The following is a 22,567-nucleotide window of genomic DNA, read 5'->3' as shown; positions in this document are numbered from 1 at the left end:
AGGTCACACTATCAGCTAAGCCTATTACTCTGAAAGTTCTTGCACCCTTGCTGCCCCATACTCACCCATGTATAATACAGATCTGTTCAAACCCCACTGAGTTTGCTGTCCCTTCCCACTTACTAAGGCTCCATTCATAGAATTTGTAATTTGTCAGTGATTACTATCACTATTCTGTGACCTAGTATGTTGAAGTGCCTTCCCTGACTTGATCTGATTTTGTTTTCCACCTCACTAATCATTAGTGATCAATCCCCTTAACTGTGGCCCACATCTATGAACTAACTTGTCAGGGTAGTCAAATTCCCATTAGCTGCATCCCTTCATCCAGATGGATTTCTTAACAGCACCTTGACTGACCTACATGTAATCTCCAGATTGATTGATTGCATTTGACCTGCAGAACTAACTGTAGCCAGCCGTCTGGACTAATCTGACTAGCCCCATAACTGGCTGTTTGACAGTACTGCAGGACTAACTGGAGTCCACTTTCTGGTCCATAACAGTCCTTCCCTTTGGCTTTCTCACGCTGGCGTTCAGTCTGAGCATGTGCAATATGTTCGCTGCAAAAAACTGCATATGCTATAGCTCTGTTAACATGGCACTGTGCCAAATAGTGATATGTCTGTTCTTCCAATACACTTTGCTCCTGGGTACTTTTCGCCGCTGTTGGGCACCTTGCTTCTGTACAAAGAACCAGTGGTGGCCTATTTCTAACCTGGTATAAAAAGGCAGTATGACACACACTATACCTGGCTGCATGCAAGCATTTGTTATCCTGTGTAGGTATGCAAGTTTGTCTGACTATGATGGAATCCCTAGAATGTGGAAACGGGCCATTTGGCCCCATCAAGTCCTCATCACTCTGATGAAGAGCATCTCACCATATCGCTGCATTTCCCATGCTAGCCCACCTAACCTATGTGTCCATGGACACAGCAATTTAGTTTGGCCAATCTGCCTATCTTTGGACTGTGGGAGGAAATCAAAGCACCTGGAGCAAGCCCACACAGACATTGAGAGATTGTCAGTGTGAGAGAGCTTGCTTGGTTGCCTGAAGGTGGAATCAAACTCCGGGACTGAGGCAGTAGTGCTAGCCGCCCTGCTGCTCCGGTAACTAAAGAAGATGATCCGTAGTGGGGACTGAAGTCCATTGCTTTGGTCTTGTCAATATGTAGTTGTAAGAAAACTTGGTAAACGCTGGACATCAACAGGGTCTGACAAGTCAAACAGTGGAAAATTTGAGAGGAGTGGTGGTGAGATAAAGCTGGATTTCATGTCCAGGCAGCATCTAGATAAATAGAGAGTAAAGGACAGTCATGAAGGAAAACGTAATGGTGTGAAACTGCAGTCGTTGTGACTTTCTCAGCACAACTGATCTATAAATATATGGAGGTGCTGGTGTAGGACTGGCGTGGACAAAGTTTAAAAATTGCAACTCTCAGATTATAGTCCAACAGGTTTATTTGGAAGTGCAAGTTTTTGGAGCTGGTGGAGTATGCAGTCCTATTGGGGCGCCTCCCCTCCAAAGCAGACACCTTGAAGTCACTTTCAAGTTGGGCTGAGACCAAACACATTGGCATGCTGGTGGTGGTTTAATATTGTCTGAAGAATCCAGGAGGAATCTGCTTGTTGACTCTGAAGTCACTTTGTTCAGAAGAAATTATTCTAAGAGAAGCTAGATGGCCAACACGTCTCATTCTCTTGCAGAATTGCTAAGTTGCCAGGTACCTGCTGTTTGTTGCCAGTCAAGTTTTTGTGCCATTGACTTTTCCTTTGTGGAAAGGAAAGGTGACAGTGGCAGGTTGGGCACGTAATGCAGTGACAATATATGCTTATTGCATCTAAGAACTGAACTTTGGCTTTTTTTTTAATCTAAAGTATTCTCACCACCATTCTTGTCATCACCGATGGAAAAATTCCTCCCTGTGTAACTACTTTAACAGCTATATTTAAGAATAATTGAATTGTTTGAAATGAAGCTTTCATAACTATTTCTGTAGTGTCAGATTTGGACTGTATTTTTCAAAAGTAGTAGGTTAGAAAAATATTGCTAATTATTATGAATACTTAATTTTACAACATTGTTGAATAAACCCTAGGCATGAAATGAACAAATTAGTCTTAACATTGCCAAAACTTGCCTCCACTGTGGATGTTGACTTAATTTTCTTGGGATGTTATGATGCAACTTAAACGTTGAGCTACTATGCCAGGAAGTTGGTAAATGGGGATGCACTGTTTACATTGAGTTCCATGGAAAGTGCAGTTTCACTTGAGTCAGGTTGTTAGTTGAATGCAGAATATATTTCTTTATCTAGTAAGGCTCGGAAGATTCTTTTAAAGCTGGGAAATCTATTGTGAACATGAAAAAGTAACGGTCAAAGATAGACACTACCAACTTTTCTGTATTTCTCAATTCTTGACAATGCTGAGTTTGCAAAAAGTTGCAGCACAAGGATTTTGGGATACTTGTGTATTAATCTCACTTAAAACTAGCCTACCATCAGGTTTAATAGGTAATAAGGAAGAGGTGTGGAATGTTGGCCTTTGTGGAAAGGGACTAAAGTATTAAAGATAGGAAAATCTTGTTAAAACTATATAAAAGATTAGTTAAACCACACCTAGAATGCTGTGACCATTTTTGGTCCCCTTTTTCTAAGAAAACGTGTACTGGCACTGAAGGTAGCCAGAAAAAATGAACTCTTGTGAGGAGAGGTTGAATAGATTGGGCTGTACTTTATTGAAGTTCAGGAAATGATAGTGTGATCATATTGAAATGTTGTTGTGGTTCTGTTCGCTGAGCAGGAAGTTTTTGTTGCAAACGTTTCGTCCCCTGGCTAGGCGACATCATCAGTGCTCTGGAGCCTCCTGCGAAGCGCTTCTTTGATGTTTCTTCCGGTATTTATAGTGGTCTGTCCTTGCCGCTTCCGGGTGTCAGTTTCAGCTGTCCGCTGTAGTGGTTGGTATATTGGGTCCAGGTCGATGTGTTTGTTGATGGAGTTTGTGGATGAATGCCATGCCTCTAGGAATTCCCTGGCTGTTCTCTGTCTGGCTTGCCCTATGATAGTAGTGTTTTCCCAGTCGAATTCATGTTGCTTGTTGTCTGTGTGTGGGGCTACTAGGGGTAGCTGGTCGTGTCGTTTCGTGGCTAGTTGGTGTTCATGTATGCGGATTGTTAGCTGTCAAGATTGAAATGTTTCAAGATTCTTGAGGAACCTGATGAGTGGTGGCTCTCCCTTTTGTGGGGAGTGTAGGACCAGTGAGCATAGTTCTGAGGAAGGGGTCACCTGTTTTAAGACCGATGAGGAATTTCTTTTGATAGTAATGAATGTGTGGAATCCTTTTCTGCAGAGGGCTGTTGAGGCTGGCTTAAGTATAGTCTAGGCTGTGGTAGATTTTTAATCGTACGTTAACAATGTTACAGGAGCAAAAACTTGACAGTGCTGTTGAGGATTATCCAATCAGCCAGGAGAAATGGAGAAATAGACTCAATAGGCTGAATGTCTTGTTACTTCATCTTGTGGGGTTTTTTGAACAAAACCACTGCCAAACTGAACTTTAAATAAATTTATTTCCAGATATGAAAAAGATATTCACTTGTTCAAAAGCAAAGTAGTTGATAGCGTTAAACTATGCAACAGTCGACTTTTCGATCAACCTAAAATGGATGACCCTTATGCAATTAGGTAAGATGCACGGAGTTTCTATGGGATATCGTCGTAACAAGATCATGTTTTATGTCCACTGCTTTTCAAAACATTTTAGTGCTTTGGCTTCTGGCTTCATAATTATAATATTTGGAACTACTTTACCTGTTTAAATGGAGGCAAGAGTCTTGGGATTTTGCTTGAGTAGTATTCTATTAAAGTATAGTTGGAAGCTTGTTACTTGGCTTAGTATTTCATTACTGCAAAAATTTGTTTTTTGTACACTCTATTCCATTTTAAGTTTTTAAAACAGCTGTGTAAACCTATAACAAGATTTTAATTTTTCTTTAAGGCAAACAGTGGGGAAATTGCCATTTAGAGTGAAGTTTTAAACATAAAAAATTAACTAGATTTTCAAATCACTTTTACCTAAATGTTTGGTAAGTACCAGCTCCACTTGGCTCCAGACGTCATTACTGGCTTGGTCCAAACTGACAGCCAAATTCCAGGGTCGAGTGACTGCTCTTGACATCAAGAATAGTCTTTGACTGACAGGAGTATGGCATTATGGAGCCCTAGAAAATTGTAGGCTAAGAATCTAGCAACAGTTTCCAATAACTGTAGACATACTGAGCACAAAGGAGGGTGGATTGACTTTGTCCTCAGGAGCTCCTGCAGCACTCAAGATATTTTGGCTGTTCAAAGCCAATGTCCTTGGCCCAACCATATTCAACTGCTTCATTGATGATTAATCTCTTCTTAATACACATGATCAGGAATGGGCATGTTAGCTCATGAGTTGTGTTCAGTCACGGTTGTAACTCTTGAGTTATATGTCCACATGTAGCAAGACAAGGAAAACATTTCATAGGTATATGAATAGGAAGGGTTTGGAGGGATATGGACCAGGTGCTGGCAGGTGGGACTAGATTGCGTTGGGATATCTGGTCGGCATGGCAGGTTGGACTGAAGGGTTTGTTTCCATGCTGTACGTCTGACTTGGGCTGATTAATTTGTGGCATTTGTGCTATGCAGTGACCATTTCGAAGCAGAGAGGACTGTCACCCCTTGATACTAAACATGCCCTCTGTGAAGCCCCCCAACTTTTAAATATACTTTTATTCATTGACCAGAAAATTAACTGAACCAGCTATGGGTACACTGGATACAAAATCAGGACAAGGAGCTCTGATGAGGAGCTCTCCTGATTCCCCAAAACTCTACCACTATCTATAAAGTGACAAATTGGGAGTATGATTGAATGTGATTCACTTGCCTGGATAATTGTAGTTTAAAAACAAAGTAGTTTCACCCTAGATGGAATTAGGCTATTTTGTTAATCTGCCATGCCATTTATTGCCTTTAAAATTCATTCACTATCATGGGTTCATGTCACCACTATGACCCATCTGCAAGCTGTGCTTCACAACTCACCTATGACAATCTTTCCAAATGCAACGCATAATGTCTACCACCTGTAGAATGACAGGCAGCAAATGGACTTCACTCAGCAGTGTTTACACACTGTCCTGACTAAAGCATATTGTCGTTCCCTTTGCAGTTAGCTAGCTTAACTTAGTGTACGTACTAGATGACAACTTGTTTCAAAAATGTAGCTCACCACCACCCTCTTGTGGGCCATGAGTGACTATTAAATGCTAGCTTTGTCAGTAATCCTTACGTTCCATGCATGAATTGAAACAAGTTATTTCTATGGTGCCTTTTAACACTCTGAAATGTGCAAAGTGTGAAATCAAACTGTATGACATTGAGTCAGATGACACAAAACTTGGACAAACTTTTTTGTAAGTGATTTTTGTAAGGCATTTGGAGAGCTTGGGGTCTCAGGAACTGAAGGTGCAGCACAAATCAGGGTATTGAAACATGGGTACTCAAGACAACTTTTCAAGGGTGTTGTGTAGAAACCTACTCCATGAATTCAAAATTGAAATTCTAACCCTTGTATGAATGGTAGATAAACTGGATTGTATCTTCTCACGGAAATGTGCTGGTTTTTCTTCCAAAGCTTTTCACCATGGAATCCAGCAATACATGAAGAAGCCAGAGAGAAGATGTTGACTCCAAAGGTTAATTTGTTTAATTTGTTTTTGCAACAGTGATATAAAATATTTTTTCTTTCCACTACATGCCTAGCTATCACTTTTTTAAGTCCGGTTTACCATTTTCCCATGGCAAGTAACTTGAACAGACCTTCAAGTCAGACCCTTCTGATCTTAGGGTCTTGTGTATCTAACTTGATGATATTCAATGGAAAGCTGACTGGTTAATTGTCTTTAGCATTTTTTGATGTTTTGAGCTTGAGTATTTCATAACTGCAAAGTCAAAACAAAAAGCTAACCTTCTGCACAAACTCTGTTAGCAGAGCATGAAAGTCAGTTGGTCTCATTGCTCCAAGTTCTTGTTTTTATTTTCCATGACTATGTTCCTAAAGGGCTTTCCACCACAAATGATAAATTGGCTACCATCAATCTGTGATCTGCCCTTCTGTTTAGTGCCTAATACTTTTTGTCCTGTAACCTCTGGGTTACTTCCTTGTCCTGCTGAACATTCTGCATCCTCTTTTTTTTCTTTTTAACCAGGGAAGCAGCAATTTTGATATTATGACTTCACTCACCTTGCCTATCAGAGGGTGTATTGACAGCACAGGTGGAAACAAATCTTCACTTCATGGACTTATTCCCCCCTCTCTTTTTTTTTCCCCAAGATACTTAGTTCCTGGCCAAGGCAATGAACGTACTGTGACCCTCAACTGTTCTTATGCCTAGATCTCAACTGTTATTCCTTCACAAATTTTGCTTTATAATTTTCTTGTGACATTTCAGATTTCTGAAATGCTAAACAAATACAAGTTGCTGATATTGCACGCATCAGTATTTTCTCTTTCAGGTCTACTATAGTTTCTTTCTCCCAATTTAAGATTTACTCCAACTGATTTTATCTTTTTCAATTTTTTCTAAACTTTGTGTGTATAGTCATAAATGCTTCAGGGCATTTCTGTTGCATGAAGAGTAACTTACAAATTTTGTGTTTTGCAGTATTGTACCTCAAATTACTACTTTGGTGTACATTTTTCTATATACAAAATGTAATAAATTTTAATTTTTGTTTTGTCTAGAGGAAACCTGATGATCAGAACAAAAGTGTGCATATGGCTGGCCTTTCCTGGGTAAAGCCTGGTTCCACACAACCTTTCAGCAAAGATGAAAACACCGTGCAAACCTAGGATGCCCTGTCAACACCACACAAGGCACTTTCTAACTGTGAATCACAGATCAGGTCAATTGGAATATAACAAGTTTCCTGTTGGTGCACATGTTGGACTTTATTTTAGCAGTGAATGTAAAAACGAAGTTATATATAAAGTTAGAACTGCTGAAAGATCGGGTTCTTTTGTGTAGATTATAACATTTTAATCTAGTGTTCAAATTCAACTTTTAACTCAAGGTTTATAAAACTTGCGTTTTGAAGACCTCTGTCTATACAACCTAGGCAATCTTGGCAATACAACTATTATCAATTATGTTGGGGTGGTTAACTGAATTGAATGGTATGTCATAAATGTGACACCACTTTGTAATATTATGGTGTAGAAATGTTTTTGTGTTTTGGGGCTGGTCTGTAGAGATTCAGGTGAGTTTAGGCATTCAGTGATTCATTCAAAACTATTTTACATTGTGTATGACAATATTTAGCAGCTTTCATAAGTCATTTGAGTTTTCTATTGTAAATATGTTGGTGTATAAATTTTGTAAATAGCTTGTTTGACCTTTACAGTTAGCACTTTGGAGGTGAAAATTGTGCTAAAAATAGTAAGAGTCTGCTGGCATACATTTTGGACAGGCTGATCTGTGCCAAAGTAACCAACTTGGTACAGTGAGCCCCAAGTTTTGTAACTTCAGCAGTCTTTATATACTGTATGAATGTATAAAGTAATTCAAAGAAGTCTTCTCTTCCAATGTTAAAACATTTTCATGTTTTATAATTGTGCAGTACAACAGCAGGTAATGCATAAAATGCTGCTTTGTCACATTGGATACCAAAATTGGGATGAATTTTGAGGGGAAATAGCTGCTGTCCTAGCAAGTGATGTCATAATGGCTTAACCCTTAAAATAAAGACAAGCTAAAATTGTACCAACAATGTTTTTGCCATTTGTCTGTGCATATTTTTGATATGTCATGTCACATTGTTAAAAGAACATACGAGGCCCTTTGGCCTTGGGCACATTGATAATCCTATTACAAAAGATTGTTCCAGTGTTTTGTTTTGTGGTACAGGCCATTCTGTATGAAATTTCATTATGAATTTGCAATTGATGAACCGGGGACAGTTTCTAACATGCAAACTTTTAACATATGCATTGGCTGTAACGCAATTACATCACTGGCATTAAGTACTGTTTCTAAAACATGAGTTTTCTATTATATGGGGTTGCACTAGAATGCAACCACTGCGAAATAGAAGACCTACGTATATGCTGATTGCTGTAGTTGTGTGTGCTAACTCCTCCGGTGCATTGTTTTGGAGCTGAAGCCAATCTTTTCATTTTTGTTTCTCAGGTAAGTGAGCTCTTCAAGTAAGTTCTTGATTTGTGTTAACAAAAGCTAAAAAGCTTTAAATTGAAGGCTTGCTTTCTCCCCATCCTTGGCCCAACTCTTCTGAGTGAAGTCTCCCTTACCCTCCCCCACTGCTGCCATCTCTGATAACTGGTGGCTTCTCTCAAAAACCAACACTGATGCTCCACTTGTGCAAAATTAATAACGTAGGGTTGTCTGTAAAATGCCCTTATCTATTAACAATAAGATGGCAATATTCTCATGGTTAAACCATTGTTTATTTGTTTGTGTCCTCTTCGTTTTTTAGGGGTTTTTTCTCTCCCCTACTCCTCACCAGACCTGCTATGATTTCTGACTTTGCTACCTCCACTTTACTCTTGCCTTTGTTTTAGTCTCTTGTAGCCTTTATTGCTGGAATCATCTTTTTGCTCTGGTTGTATTAACTTCATTTATACTCCCATTTTACCAGAAGCAATTGGACTATTATATAATTCCATGTGCAAATGCCCAGAGATGGGTTACTCTGACAGTCTCTCAAAATGATTCTGATCAAACAAAACCAGATGACAAAAATTTTGAGATCACTCAATGAAGGCCAAATTCCACAAAATATTTATGTAAGTTTTTGACCCAGAACTAATTCTTGATAACTTTTTACATAAAATCAATGTCTTTTATCAGAGCTAATGTTGCTAACACATGACTCATAAGCATTTTGTATCTGTCATTCTATAAAAATCTAGAATCAGCAGCATTATTTCCTTTTTGCCTTAAATTTGCAACCTGTAGCAGGATCATAATGTGATTAAAACAGCTATGGTTGAGCAGCAATGCACTTTCTACTTTTTTTTTTCAATCATTTGTCAGGGTGCATAGGGAAAAGACTGCCTGTCCAATAAGGAAACTGCACTTTGCTAAGCCTACAGGTAAACTATTCCAAACTCTACAGTAGACAAAAATGCATCATGAATATAGGCTTAAAACCTCTAAATTCCAAATCCAGAATTTTTCCTTAACTTCTTGCGCGCTCTTACATTTTCAATAGGTAACTTCCTTTCTCTGAAATGCTGCTCAGCATTGCCCTGTTTCCAGCTAAGCAAAATTTAGATTTAAATTAGACATGACAAATACAATGTTCTTTTCTAAAAATATGTTTCGCAGCTCAGCAGGTTAATTTTTTTTTAAATCTGAAAGATTAAAACTCACTCTGTGCACCCAAGGCTTCAGAAATCATCAACTTGTCCTATGCCCAAAATATTTTCCCTTCTGCTGATTAGCTGCCGTTACTTCTAGCTTTTTGAAATTTTCCATCAACTATTGTTTGTTCAATTTAATACCATTTTTAATAAATTTGATCAGTTACTTTTGCAATTTTATTCACTTTTTTCCAAACCTGCATCGAAGTTTAATTGTATACTTTAATACTGTTTTGATTCATAATTATAACTGGAAATGTTTTCTTAATTGAACAATTTTATAATTGTCACATGAAATACAAAAATGAGTTTTTGTGATGCGCAAACTGAGATGCAGAAACGGTCTTCATGTTTCAGAAATGCATAACTTGTAAACTGTAGCTATTTTGACTCAATGTATAGTTTTCGATTAATCCTAACACTTTTTTTTAAAAAAAACTTTTTTGACAAACTCCCTTTTATAAATGAGCACTGACACAAAATATATTTTTAGAAATCAAATTTCATATTTCAAGTTTTCACCTTTACAAAGTGGTACAACGCAATGACAAGTAGACATTTAAAGTGAATCAGTTATAATTAGCATAAATTAAGCTGCAAAAGGTATTTAATTTTTGAAGCAATTTTAAAGATTTTTGGATACCTATCTAAATGGTAACCAGCCATATTGCAGTATTCCCATATTTTTGGGTTCAATTAATCATTTGTAGTACAATTAACTGAAGAGATGCATCCTAATTTTTTTAAACACTCCTTGCAATTTTGTAAAATGCGATGCTGAATTCTTTTTACAATATGAAAATGGATTCTTGCATTCACTGAATATGTAACCACATCAATAAAAATTTTTAATGCTAATATTTTGCATTAATTTGAACACCAAATTTACGGAATGTTAAGTTTGGCAAAACACTCTCATTTGTGATTGTGAGGTTGCATTGTGTATATTAATGGTTGTCTCACATTTTGTTTATGCAGTGTTGTGATCGTGATTTGAATTTTAAAAATCTACAAGCTGTTCAGACATGTGACATTATATCTGGGGCAGGTGAGCCTTGGAATGAGGATCTCCTGACGCAGAGATAGAAACACTGAGTCACCCAAGCCCAAAATTAGTTCTTTAATTAAAAAGCTGTATATTTGGAAGGGTCATTGTATGTATGACTGTGAACATGAGTCCCTCCCCAACTTTGTTCCCCTGTCCCACTACTTCCACACTAAGTAAAATTTGTATTAGGTTGAGCATTTGTTGAACATTTTGAATTGTCAACTTCTTATGGAAAAGAAAATTTATTTTTGTGAATTTCCTAGCAACCAACTGAAGTATTACAGGCAAAGATCTGGGAATAGGCTGTATAGCTGCAGTCAGTAAAATCAAACTTAACAAAGAGGCTTGCTCAACCTCATTTATTTAAAAATGTTTTGACTGTGAAACATAGTTTACATTAGAGGCAGATTCATACTTAAACATGTTTCAAACAATAAAAGATCTTTGATACAATTTTACTATGGCTTCCTGGTTTCCCACCATTATGGCTGTGGAAACTAAAGTCCATGCTTTCATTATTTGTGTTGTTCATTCTGAAGTAATGGAAGGAAATCAGAAATTCCAGCATGGTAATTATTGCTTCACATCTGGCTTGCATTAATCTATGATGGACTGGCTATCAATCAGATATTAAGTATTTGATTTGATTCCCTGCTATTGTATATGATTTTTTTTCCTCATCTTGTGCCATTAGGGCTGAACAGCTGGATTGTAACCTGTTGTTGGTTGAAACATTGGTAAATTATGCCTGCACCTAAATTCTACTTTTTTAGTTTGCTGATTAGTGTTGTAATCAACAGCTTTTGTCAATTAGGTGTGCTTTAAAAATTTAATGCTAAAATGTTTCCAATCTGAATCCAGATATTTCTACTTCCAGTCTTTTGATCTGCTGATAGCAATGGGCATCATTGGTTTGTTTGCACATCAATATTTATTCAACTGCCTGAATTGTATGTATTTTTCTTAATAGTAAACCTGATATAATTTCAAAATGCATTGGCGTGTTAATACATACTGGTTTGGTGAGTGGACTTTCTGGTTGCACTATAATTGTGCTTGTTCTCTCTCTGAATTCTGTGGAATTCTTATTGGGGAAAAATGTGCATGACACTTTGAATAGTTGGTAGCCATCAAACTATTACACTACTATCTGCAGATTCTGTCGCGTTCACTTGCATAATGGATAAAAATTAGTTGTCAGAAACTGCCTCCACATGGTGAACAGAGTAATTGTTATGAATGTGACCATGTTTGAGGGATTGTTTGTGCTGATGGGACTGCAATGACTGAACTTGAGAAACTTGTTTATTCTGCCCCAACGTAACGAATGTGTATTGGATAGTAACCAGAGTGGGACCGGAGGAGATATAGTTGAATTCCCATCTAAAGGACTGGATAAAGACACATCAGTCCAGGTTTAGAGGTATACTGAAACATGTTCTCGGCTACTCATGTCTTTTACAGTTTGTAAATGGTTCTAGTCTAGTTCATGTTCATGGGAGTGATTTTGAGGCCAGACAAACTAAGGGTGAGGTGAATGTCCTGCTGTATATGATTGCTTCAGCTAAGAAATTGGCTAGGTGACCCTGGACATCCCATGTGCAAGTCTACAACTGCTGGGCTGGAGCTAGTGATGGTATGTTTTGACTAATGGACTAGCCTGGGCAATTTCAGAGCAGCTATGATTCATGAGACTGCAGTAAATGTGTCAACATATTGCTGAAGTGGAGAATAACTCATAGAGCTTTTCACGTAAAATTCTAGAATTTTGAGCCTCAGCATTGTCACATCGGTCCAGTCAGCAAGCTACGTTTTCTCACGTGCAAGGCAACATAGGTAAAGGATTCTCTGAGGGTGGAGAAATTTTTAAAATCTATTTGGTCATTTTTATAAACCATAACTGACAAACCAGCATTTTATTAATTGCTGAAATTAAAATCAAGTCTGGATATCCAGATTTTTATTCTTTTTGAATTACAAGTTATGCGTGTCACTATCCGGGTCTAATGCAAATTTGGAATTTTTAACAGTTTATATTCTCTTGTATGGTTTTGAATTGAAGTCCTGATCTGTGGATTGGCACTGTTGAAGAGAACCAGTGGTGTTTAAACCTACACACTGTTCCTATTTCCAAATGATTATATTCACTTGGTGTATAATCAACCCATTCGATGAAGATGAAAACATCACAATGTATCCTATTAAGTTAGAATAATTCCTTCTGCTCTACTGAAGTCTTGCTCCTATTTACTTAGATATTCAATTGATGAAAGTACACTGATTCATAAGGAATGACTATGACCTTTTTACAATATGATAAAACACCATATAGCTATTAGGATATTCCCTTGAATATTTTTAGTCTACTGTTTAATGTTCACAATACATCTCATGTATTTGCTGTAAGGATCTTTCAGCACTTAGTGCATCAATAACATACTACTTCTACATATACTAATCTTACAAACTAATTGTATACAAGTAGCTGCCAATTTTGTGCACACCATAATAGTAATCATAACTATACATTAGTACACAGTCTATTTGTATACATAATACATGGCCTTGTTTTGGAGTGCTGTGTGGAGATGAAAATGTCCCTCCAAGAGTTTCTTCCAGTGTAACAAAAGTACAACGTTGGCACACATTTTTTTCTGGTTTTGACAGATTTTTATAGTTTGTTTTCAAATACCCAGTTAAATTTTAATTTTCAACATGAAAGTTAATGCTATAATTAAATTTGGTATGATGTGTGTGCTGTTCTAAACCTGCTTTAAAAGCTTTTAAATCAATTGGAAATATTTTTAATGCTTCAGCAATCTTTCTCAACCTAAAAATCCACTGTCTTCAAATGTCAGATTTGTAAAAAAAAGCACAAATAGCTTGTCAAAGCAAGAGATTGGTATGTTCAAAGGATCAAAATCTTGGTCACTTGCAATTTGTGATTTTCCTATGCTGTGTTCATTGCCTGTATAACCTTCACAAAGCTTTAAGCTGAGCTGTAATCTTTTGTGGTTTGCTTTCCAGGTTAAGATTCTTAAGGAAAGGAAACTATTCACAGCAACTGAGGTTGACACCCCACACTGGATCAGTGAGATCCTCTGTCATTGGCTACATCCTGCAAACGCCTATACAACGCAGTGTGATTCTCCTGACAAATCCGCTTAGCTGGCAATTCATTGCTGTCATCCAATGATAAGCCACGCTTCTTGGTTGGTGATTCACCAGACTTTATCATGCTGTTGATGTCTCTCAGTCTCTGAAGATAAACAGAATTTAAAGAACATTGCTTTTTAGGGTGCAATAAATAGTTTTTTTTCTTAAATGAGCTAAACTTTCTAAGTGTCAAAATATTTGCTATAAACGATTAATGGAGGGAATAATTACTGAGTAGAGTTTAAGTAACTAAACAATGGCACAGATTTATTGAACTAAAGTAATTATTCTAATGGCTATTGCAAGACTAACTTATTTCTAAAATGTGCCTAAGGATTACTTGTTTCACACTGTGATCTTAAGTCGACTTAACCAACTTCTGTTGTTGATACATCTGTTTATAAAAGCATTTGCCACCTGTGTTTTTTACATTTTTAAATTCATTTTGCTGCTAGAAGTTTGAAGAAGACTTCTGAAGCACTGGGGAACTTTCTGGGTCATTTTTGCCAAGATATTTAGAATAACTGTTACAATAGTGAAGTTCTGTAGCACCCTCTGAGAATCCTTCACAGTTAGGTGTTGTGGCTGGGTAGAGCTGTGCCAGCTTCTACAGGACTAGCTGGAGTCCTCTTGACACCTCTTGGTGTCCTCTTGGTCACCTCCACCAAGGATTTTCCCAGTGTTGTGTCCAAGAGCCTGAGTGCTCTCTTACTCAATACCATTCAGGGTGGCTCAAGAAATGTCAAACAATCCACTTCATGCTTTTGACAAAGGGTCAGTTAGACTCGAAACATCAGCTCTTTTCTCTCCTTAGATGCTGCCAGACCTGTTGAGATTTTCCAGCATTTTCTCTTTGGGTTTCAGATTCCAGCATCCACAGTAATTTGCTTTTATCCACTTCATGCCTTCACTGGAGGTAGGTGTGTGGTGAGGAAAGTTGTATCTACTAGAGTGATAAATCTTCAAGTGCACCTTTTTTAGGATTTCTAGGGAAGTTTAATTTGTGCTAGTTTAAGCCATGTTGCATGCTAGAACCAGAATGTGTCTCTCGTGTCTATTGCATACTACCAATTTAAGACTTTGCTTACATTCTTTCATGAAATAAACTCTAACATTTGTGATTGCAAACTAAAGGATTGTAACAAATATTATAACACAATGTAAGTGTAATATGGAAAGTTCATTACTGTAGCTTACCTTTGATGGACTTTTGCTAAAACAGTAAAACATTTTTTCTCTTGGTGAGAGTGAACCCCCGTTCTTGTGAGGTGATATATAGATGGAGTGATGCTGAGATAGTAAGACTCTGCGTGGTGATCCCGTCCTTACAGATGGGAAGGGTGATAAAGTTGGAGCTTCATTCTATATAAACAAGCACATTTACATCAGTATTTCTTTTCCTTCATCACCCTCTAAATACTTAAATATTTGGTATCCTTGATTTCACACCACTTGTAACTTTTCCTTCAACTTAATTACTATAAAACTGCAATAATGCTATCTTATGAGTAGTTTTCAGAAAATGTGCAACTGGAATTGGATATCTGCAATAATTCAAACAGTGATTGTAATGGAAATTCCAGTGTCTCCTCTGTCATTTCCAAAACATCTACAGTTTGAGGAGGATCAAACTTTTGAGGTTTACTCAGCGTAATGACTACATCTAATACTCTGTTCAGTGAGCCACATCAAGGTAAATTTTAATTAACTAAATTCTGAACTATAACTGCTGCAAACAAATGTTGTAATGTGCCCACCTGTATAAACACAAACCTGCAATTGTTCAGATTATTTTAATTCCTATCCTTCTCAAGTAGACAAATTTATCAAAAATAACTTGTAGTCTTTGAACTATGTTGATAAATTTGTTTGTGGCATTTGTTTTAATTAATATGGCTACTAATTAGCCAGAAGTGCAGTAATGGAACCACTTCAAAATCATGTTTTGCAAATGTAAAACATGTAAATGCACATTGCAAGCAATACTAAATTTGTAGGCATTAAAACAAAAATCAGTTTATTTATAAACTGTAGGAACTTTAAATATTTAAGTGGATACAATGTAGGCTTTTAAGAATATGACTATACTATTTTTAAACAAAATGCATGCTGTGGAGAATCCAAAGTAATGGTTGAAATGTTCATGACTTAATTCAGAAATCTGGGTTTGACTCCAAATTGTAGACTGGTTACTAAGGAAACTTTCAGACATCCTTAGCTGACTTCTAAACTGGGACTGGGTCTCAAAGAAAAAAAAATTCCATTCCAAAACAGCAGAACTACGTAAAACGGTGTCTCTAAGTTATCAATGTAGTATCTAGTGTCTATAAAATGTTTTGAAGACACTTGATGAAATGAGTTCACATTGGTACAGTTGGAGTATTTCTTTTGTTAGGACAAGAGAAGAATCTATAATGTCACATCTGTTAGTGAGATCATCTCCTTGTCTTCCACCCCATGGATATCCTTTTCATTGGTACAAAGTGAAAGTTTTTTGTTTGGTTCTGTTAAGATTCCGTTTAGCACATGAAGATGTGTTTTTATAACATTTCCTATCCCTAATTATACATGTTTCAATGCTCTCTGCTGGTACAATATGAGAACTACACCATACAATTTAACCACATACAGGAATGTAAAAGTTGCCAAACACAGGATAAATTGTGATGTGTTATTGCTGTTTTTGATCTGCTGCCTAGTATGAGCATGGAAAAAATGGTCAGACAGTAGTGCCAAAAAATTTACATAAGGATCTAACTTGGAATAAAGAACCCAGCAGACTAAAAGATGAGTTTCAGGTGCTCCAGGATGTTAGTTTCAGAAATGTGAATGTTTCCCACAGCTCTGCATCAAGTTAGGTACATATAGTTACATTTGAATGGGTGTGGAATTGTACATTTGTGAAACAAATGCTATTGAGTTGTAGGACAGTTAGCTTTTTTTCTTATGCTAGCTATTTGGCTGGTATTTTTCTTCAATCAAGAATAGTATTTTCCTCTATATTCACCTGCTAACGCAGACTAAGCTTCAATTTAACACAGAATTCTAAGAAAGGCAGTGCACCTTCAGAGTTGAAAAGTGTGGTGCTGGAAAAGCGCAGCAGACCAGGCAGCATCTGAGGAGGAGGAGCATCGACGTTTCGGGCATAAGCCCTTCAGGAATCTGCAGTCCTCACTTTCTCCTAGTTGATCTTGACCTACATTCTCCTGCTCCTCAGATGCTGCCTGGCCTGCTGTGCTTTGTGCTTTTCCAGCACATTTTTCAACTCTGATCTCCAGCATCTGCAGTTCTCACTTTCTCATCATGCACCTTCATTCTGTAATGGAATGTCCACCTGGATTTTTGTGATCATTCCTTGGATTGGAATTTGAATGGACAAACTTTCAACTCAGAAATAAAACTGCTGTCATAATTGTACAAAGTACAATACCACACCATTTTAAGTTTAAAACCTCCACATGTACAAGCTCCATCTTACCCCATTCTCTATATTTGATGAGGAATATTTCAACGCAAATGCTTTGACTCTTCTGATGTAGATATTATTGTAGAATTGAATGAGATCACCCCTCTCCTCCTCTTCCATATCACTGTTTGCTCCAGCTAGTCGCGTTGGTGTAGGTGGTGCACTGCTAGGTTGAGGTACAGGAAGTGTACTACTAGACCTCATGTTTGGGCTAGAGTCTCTGCTAGCTGTATAAAACAATTTGCAACAAAAATGACCAAAGAAATTTTAACTTTCAAAACATTAGTTGCATGGTACTAATATCAGTAGCATGATTGGGGGTTGGGCTGGGGGGGGGGGGGGGGGGGGGGGAGAGAGAGAGAAATGGGGAGATAGGGAGATATTGATGAGGGAAAAGATGATTTTGTGGGAAGAGAAAAATGTGCTTTCATTGGGGTACAATGCTAATGGTATCTACATCTTCAGGCAGAAAATGCTGCGTACTATCTTTTCAGGGCCTGTATGGCATTGACTATAATGAACGTGCAAAATTACATGAGGCCAGCAAGATTAAGTTGATGTCAGGAACAACTGGCTGCATCATTTAAATATGCTGGGCATCAAGGTGAGGTTCTGCCTGGGATATGGCTTGTTGCTGATTTCAGAGGGATTCAGGGTTAGTGGTAGTGCAACAAATGTCAAGAGACAGCAGTAGGAGGCAGTTCCAGCCTGGCAATGCTTGTCCAGGTTCATAACAGCCTTCAGCCAATGGGAATATCATTCCATTTTGGGATATTCAACCAGTAGAGTGGTTCCAGGTATAGTGAATGGTAGAATGGGGCTAGAATAGGTGAGGGGCCCAATGGGGCAGGGTAGATACAGGAGAAAATACAGATTTGCAGAGAACCTTTTTAAATGAAACTTAACTCAAAATTGACACTTAGCCCACTGCCTTCAAGAATGGTGTGCTTAGAAAAAAAACATTGTGCAGGAATAGGTGAAAGAAGTGATTGAGGCAGTGAGAAGGATGATAAATTTCAGCTCAATAGAAAATTGCTTTATTTTCTCCAGTCACGTGTGTGTGATATTATGTACTCAAATGACAATCAGGGAATACCTCCTGTGCAATATACAGGATACTGGTGAAATGAATCAACTGCAACTAGGGCTAATACTTAGAATAACTTTGCTAATCAAGGTTCTTGGAAGCTACATCAGTTTGTCTTTTAAACAAGATTATGTAAGCTCATTCCTGAAACTAATTTCAGCTAACTTTTTGTATGATTACAAGTGCAGGTTCTGAATTCTACCTCTTCATGTAGTGACTAATTTAAAATGTATCCCAGGAGACAGCAAACCAGTGATTTACAAACCATGATACCCTAAAGTTGTCAGAACATGTGTACAGATCTGCACCAAAGGCAGAACAATATTTAAAATGGGCATGTTTATATAAACCCTGTCTTGGTTTATGGCAAGTTTTTTTAAAAAATTCTGAAACCATATATGCCCCATTTGTACTTATGAAAAGGATACATGTTTGAAATACTTACTCCTGTCTCTGCTAGTCTCAGTTGGCGAGCCCTGGCGACCACTACTGTCACTGCTACCTGAGGTCCGTCGTCTTCGAGCTTTTAGCAGCACACTTCTGTAAATCTACAGACACAATTTTATAACCTATATAAAGGCTTACTGTGTGTTGTTACATGCAACAACTTAACACAAAAACCAGTTTATTACATTTTGGATTGCAGTAATGTAAAAGTGAACATTATTTTCACCCTTGAAAGGCTTTTGTTGTTCACCAATAGCTAGGTGGGTAGGATTTAGTGGTAAGGAAGGTGATTTCAATTAAATATGAAGCATCACTGCATATGATGACAAACTATTCTTTTGTACTGTACTTACAAGGTCTGGCTACTGTCTTAACACCTCTGATTCCTCATGCAAGAAAATGCTTTTATTTTCCATGTATATTGTGTAGCTTTTAACATCAGGATCAGCATGGTCAGTGCCCTTTAAACTTCACTCTTCCAATTTAAACTGCAGTTACTCCAATCTTTTTATCCTGTTCTCTTAATGTAAGGGTGGAGCGGATCAGAGAACACCTCTGGGCCGCCCGAACCAACCAACCCAATCACCCCGTGGCTCAACACTTTAACTCTCCCTCCCACTCCACCGAAGACATGCAGGTCCTTGGACTCCTCCACCGGCAGAACATAACAACACGACGGCTGGAGGAGGAGCGCCTCATCTTCCGCCTGGGAACCCTCCAACCACATGGTATGAATTCAGATTTCTCCAGTTTCCTCATTTCCCCTCCCCCCACCTTGTCTCAGTCGGTTCCCTCAACTCAGCACCGCCCTCCTAACCTGCAATCCTCTTCCTGACCTCTCCGCCCCCACCCCACTCCGGCCTATCACCCTCACCTTGACCTCCTTCCACCTATCCCACCTCCATCGCCCCTCCTCCCTACCTTTTATCTTAGCCTGCTTGGCTACTCTCTCCTATTCCTGATGAAGGGCTTATGCTCGAAACGTCGAATTCTCTATTCCTGAGATGCTGCCTGGCCTGCTGTGCTTTAACCAGCAACACATTTGCACCTGTTCTCTTAATACCAGACTTCAAAACAAAAGATGCAATATGTCGTCTTGTTCATTCTTTTTAAGTTCCACAAAGGAATTTCTCCATCTGTCATAACAGCTTGTCAATTATTGCACAGCGTAAAAAATAATTTGTTAATTCCTGTTCTTTTTCATTTGGTCATAATTAAACTAGTTCCATAAAAGCAAAATACACTGGTGTGGATGATAAATTAACAGATTGCTGGAGAAAAGTAAATAGATCTGGCATAGTTTCTGCTTTTCTTAATCTTAAGTCTTAAATATTGGCAGTAAAGTCTTAGTTAAAGATGTGGCTGATTATGACATCTCAGTTTTTAAAAAAAATGAAAAAATGTTACACGACTATCTTGCAGATGTCACAAATAAGATACAATAGCTGTCAGGAAATAGTCTTCATCCATTAATGCATAATGGTGAGCTATTTTAATCTAAAATCAAATGTTCCTGACCCCTGCACACTAGTCAGACCCAAGGCTTATCCCACTTATAGTCTCTCTTCAATAATGTTGCGTTAGGAAGTTGGTCATGAATGTAAATCATGGTCCATCAAAGTGAACCTTTTTGCTTTTGAGTAGAAGATAAATTGTTCCCTATTTCTACACACCAGTAGGCAGTTGTTTTATAAATGGCTACTGTTTCACAGGTATGAGCAGTGTCCCAATGCTTCATTGAAATGGCTGTTTTCTTTTAAGCCTTTAATGCTGGTTAGTTGGAAGGAAGAGCACAGCTGAGGCTAATTCTGTTCTCATTCAATGTTCATGCATGCATATTCCCCACAGGGATAAATAGATAGAGATCAGGTTTGGAATCCTAGATTGTTTTCCCTTTTGTTGTTTTGAGGATACTGAGCCAATAAAACTGTCCCAACTGAAATCCCTTGATTTAATACAGGCTGGTGATCAGATTTGCTTTGCTGTACATTCAGTGCATTTATGCATTGTCTGGTTTAATGATAATTACTAATGCAATGTTGATGCTTTAATTATAAGCTAACTGACTTGGGCTGGGAGTTGGATTTCTGTATTTTTCCTAAGTGAACAGCCCATAGCTTGGACATGGAGTTGTTCTGTGAAGGCCGACTGGCAAACCAAAGTTTTAATTTGGGTCCATTTTCATGTAGTCCCTGATGCCATATACAGTATCACTAGGAAAGGTATATGTGCATCAAACTTCCTAGCTTCTCAGCTGAAGTTTGTGATACAAGTTCATAGGCATTTGTCGCATTTTTAAATAAGTTTTTAATAACACCTTGACAATTGTACCATGTAGCATCAATTGTATTTAAAAATAACCTTGTTGGTTATTACAAAAGTCATTGTATGTTTGTAAGCAGTATCTATCAATTTATAGTTTATGCTTAAATCAGTTTCAGCTACATCTCGAACACATGAACTAACATGGAAAGAATGTAAATGTACTGCCAGTGATTTTAAATATTATTTTCCCAGGTGTCAGTCCTTTGTGCTTGTTATAAGAAATAAAAGAGCCAAAATAAACTGTTTCCAGAAATGTGAAACCTTCAGTTCACCATATGAACTGAAATAATTCCCCTAAAGGCTCAAATTCATGCTGTATAAAGTATCTCACTGTCCTTTCAAAATATACAAGCATTTTCACCAGGCTTATTTTATAAGATTCATTAAACATGATTTAGAACATTATTAATGCAATCCTGAACTAGTAACTTCAGAACCAGTGACTTTCACCAAAAAAATTGACTTAAAATACTTCTACAATTAAATAGCAGAATTGCAGTGCAACTGGTAAACTTGATTGAAAATAATGATTTTCCAATCAAATAAAACATCCATGGTTTTACCTGAAGTAGCAAAGCGAGAGATTGGAATCTAATTCAATTCAACAAACCCAATCCAAATTTTATACTGATTAATCTTATTGGTCAAGATCATAACCTACTACAAATCATCAGGTTGGATTTAAAAAAAAATAAAATCCACATCTTTTGTTTTCCCTCTAGATTTCTCCTTCCCCCTTTTTTTTTAAAAAGGCTTTCTTATATTTAGTTTTTTCAGTTTTTTAGAGCTCACCAGTTTCTGGTAATTTAATGTAACCCCCACAAGCCTCTGCAGGAACAGTACAGTATCACACTCCAGTTGTGTCACGCTGACCTGGGACCAGTGCTTTAGAGTAATTTAGCTAACATCAAAAGGAGACTAAAGAAATGTGTCTGTTCTGAAATTAATCAAAAATTGAATTAAAGGAAGGTACTCTTGGCAAGTTGCAACGAGATGTTTGTGTCAGCAAGAACAGTAATTCAATGAATGCATTACTTGTAATCCTAGAAAATAACAATGAGGTGTGGGGCATTACATTTAAGTATATGAGGAACATAATGTGTGAACCTTCAAATAATTTTTAGATTGCTAAAATTATCAGTACAAAATAAATCGGTTTAAGGTACAAGCATGCTCGTAGTCAGAGATGTACAGCATAGAAACAGACCCTTCAGTCCAACTCATCCATGCTGACCCAACCCAATCTAGTCCCACCTGGCCCATATCCCTCAACCCTTCCTATTCATATACCCATCCAAATCCTCTTAAATGTTGCACCACTTCCTCTGGCAGTTCATTCCATACAATACCATCCTCTATGTGAACAAGTTCCCCCTTTTGATCTCTTTTATATCTTACCCCCCCCACCCACCCTAAACCTATGCCCTCTAGTTCTGGACTCCACAACCCCAGGGAAAAGACTTTGTCTATTTATCCTATCCATGCCCCTCACGATTTTGTAAACCTCGATAAGGTCACCCCTCAGCCTCTGACACTCCAGGGAAAACAACCCAAGCCTATTCAACCTCTCCCTTTAGCTCAAATCCCCCAACCCTGGCAACATTCTTGTAAATCT

At 37.7% G+C, this 22,567-nt stretch overlaps 2 protein-coding genes across 5 annotated transcripts in view; one reads left to right on the top strand and one right to left on the bottom strand.

Moving 5' to 3' along the window:
* aktip (akt interacting protein) overlaps positions 1-7,804 on the top strand; it is a 39,393-nt gene extending 31,589 nt beyond the window's left edge. For both annotated transcript variants that reach the window (XM_060837718.1, XM_060837719.1), the window contains exons 8-10: positions 3,582-3,689; positions 5,677-5,737; positions 6,787-7,804. In XM_060837718.1, coding sequence (XP_060693701.1) covers positions 3,582-3,689; positions 5,677-5,737; positions 6,787-6,894 — 277 coding nt within the window. In that variant the 3' untranslated portion in view covers positions 6,895-7,804. The remainder of the gene's footprint in view (positions 1-3,581; positions 3,690-5,676; positions 5,738-6,786) is intronic.
* A 2,160-nt stretch (positions 7,805-9,964) lies between these two features.
* The window catches only part of rbl2 (retinoblastoma-like 2 (p130)), a 144,139-nt gene continuing 131,536 nt past the window's right edge, over positions 9,965-22,567 (bottom strand). For all 3 annotated transcript variants that reach the window (XM_060838134.1, XM_060838135.1, XM_060838136.1), the window contains 4 exons: positions 18,626-18,728; positions 17,106-17,320; positions 14,825-14,989; positions 9,965-13,730 (listed from right to left, as the gene is read on the bottom strand). In XM_060838134.1, coding sequence (XP_060694117.1) covers positions 13,560-13,730; positions 14,825-14,989; positions 17,106-17,320; positions 18,626-18,728 — 654 coding nt within the window. In that variant the 3' untranslated portion in view covers positions 9,965-13,559. The remainder of the gene's footprint in view (positions 13,731-14,824; positions 14,990-17,105; positions 17,321-18,625; positions 18,729-22,567) is intronic.

Source organism: Hemiscyllium ocellatum, chromosome 17 (genome assembly GCF_020745735.1).
Source record: "Hemiscyllium ocellatum isolate sHemOce1 chromosome 17, sHemOce1.pat.X.cur, whole genome shotgun sequence".
Taxonomy (NCBI): domain Eukaryota; kingdom Metazoa; phylum Chordata; class Chondrichthyes; order Orectolobiformes; family Hemiscylliidae; genus Hemiscyllium; species Hemiscyllium ocellatum.
This window is presented reverse-complemented; position numbering and strand designations above follow the sequence as displayed.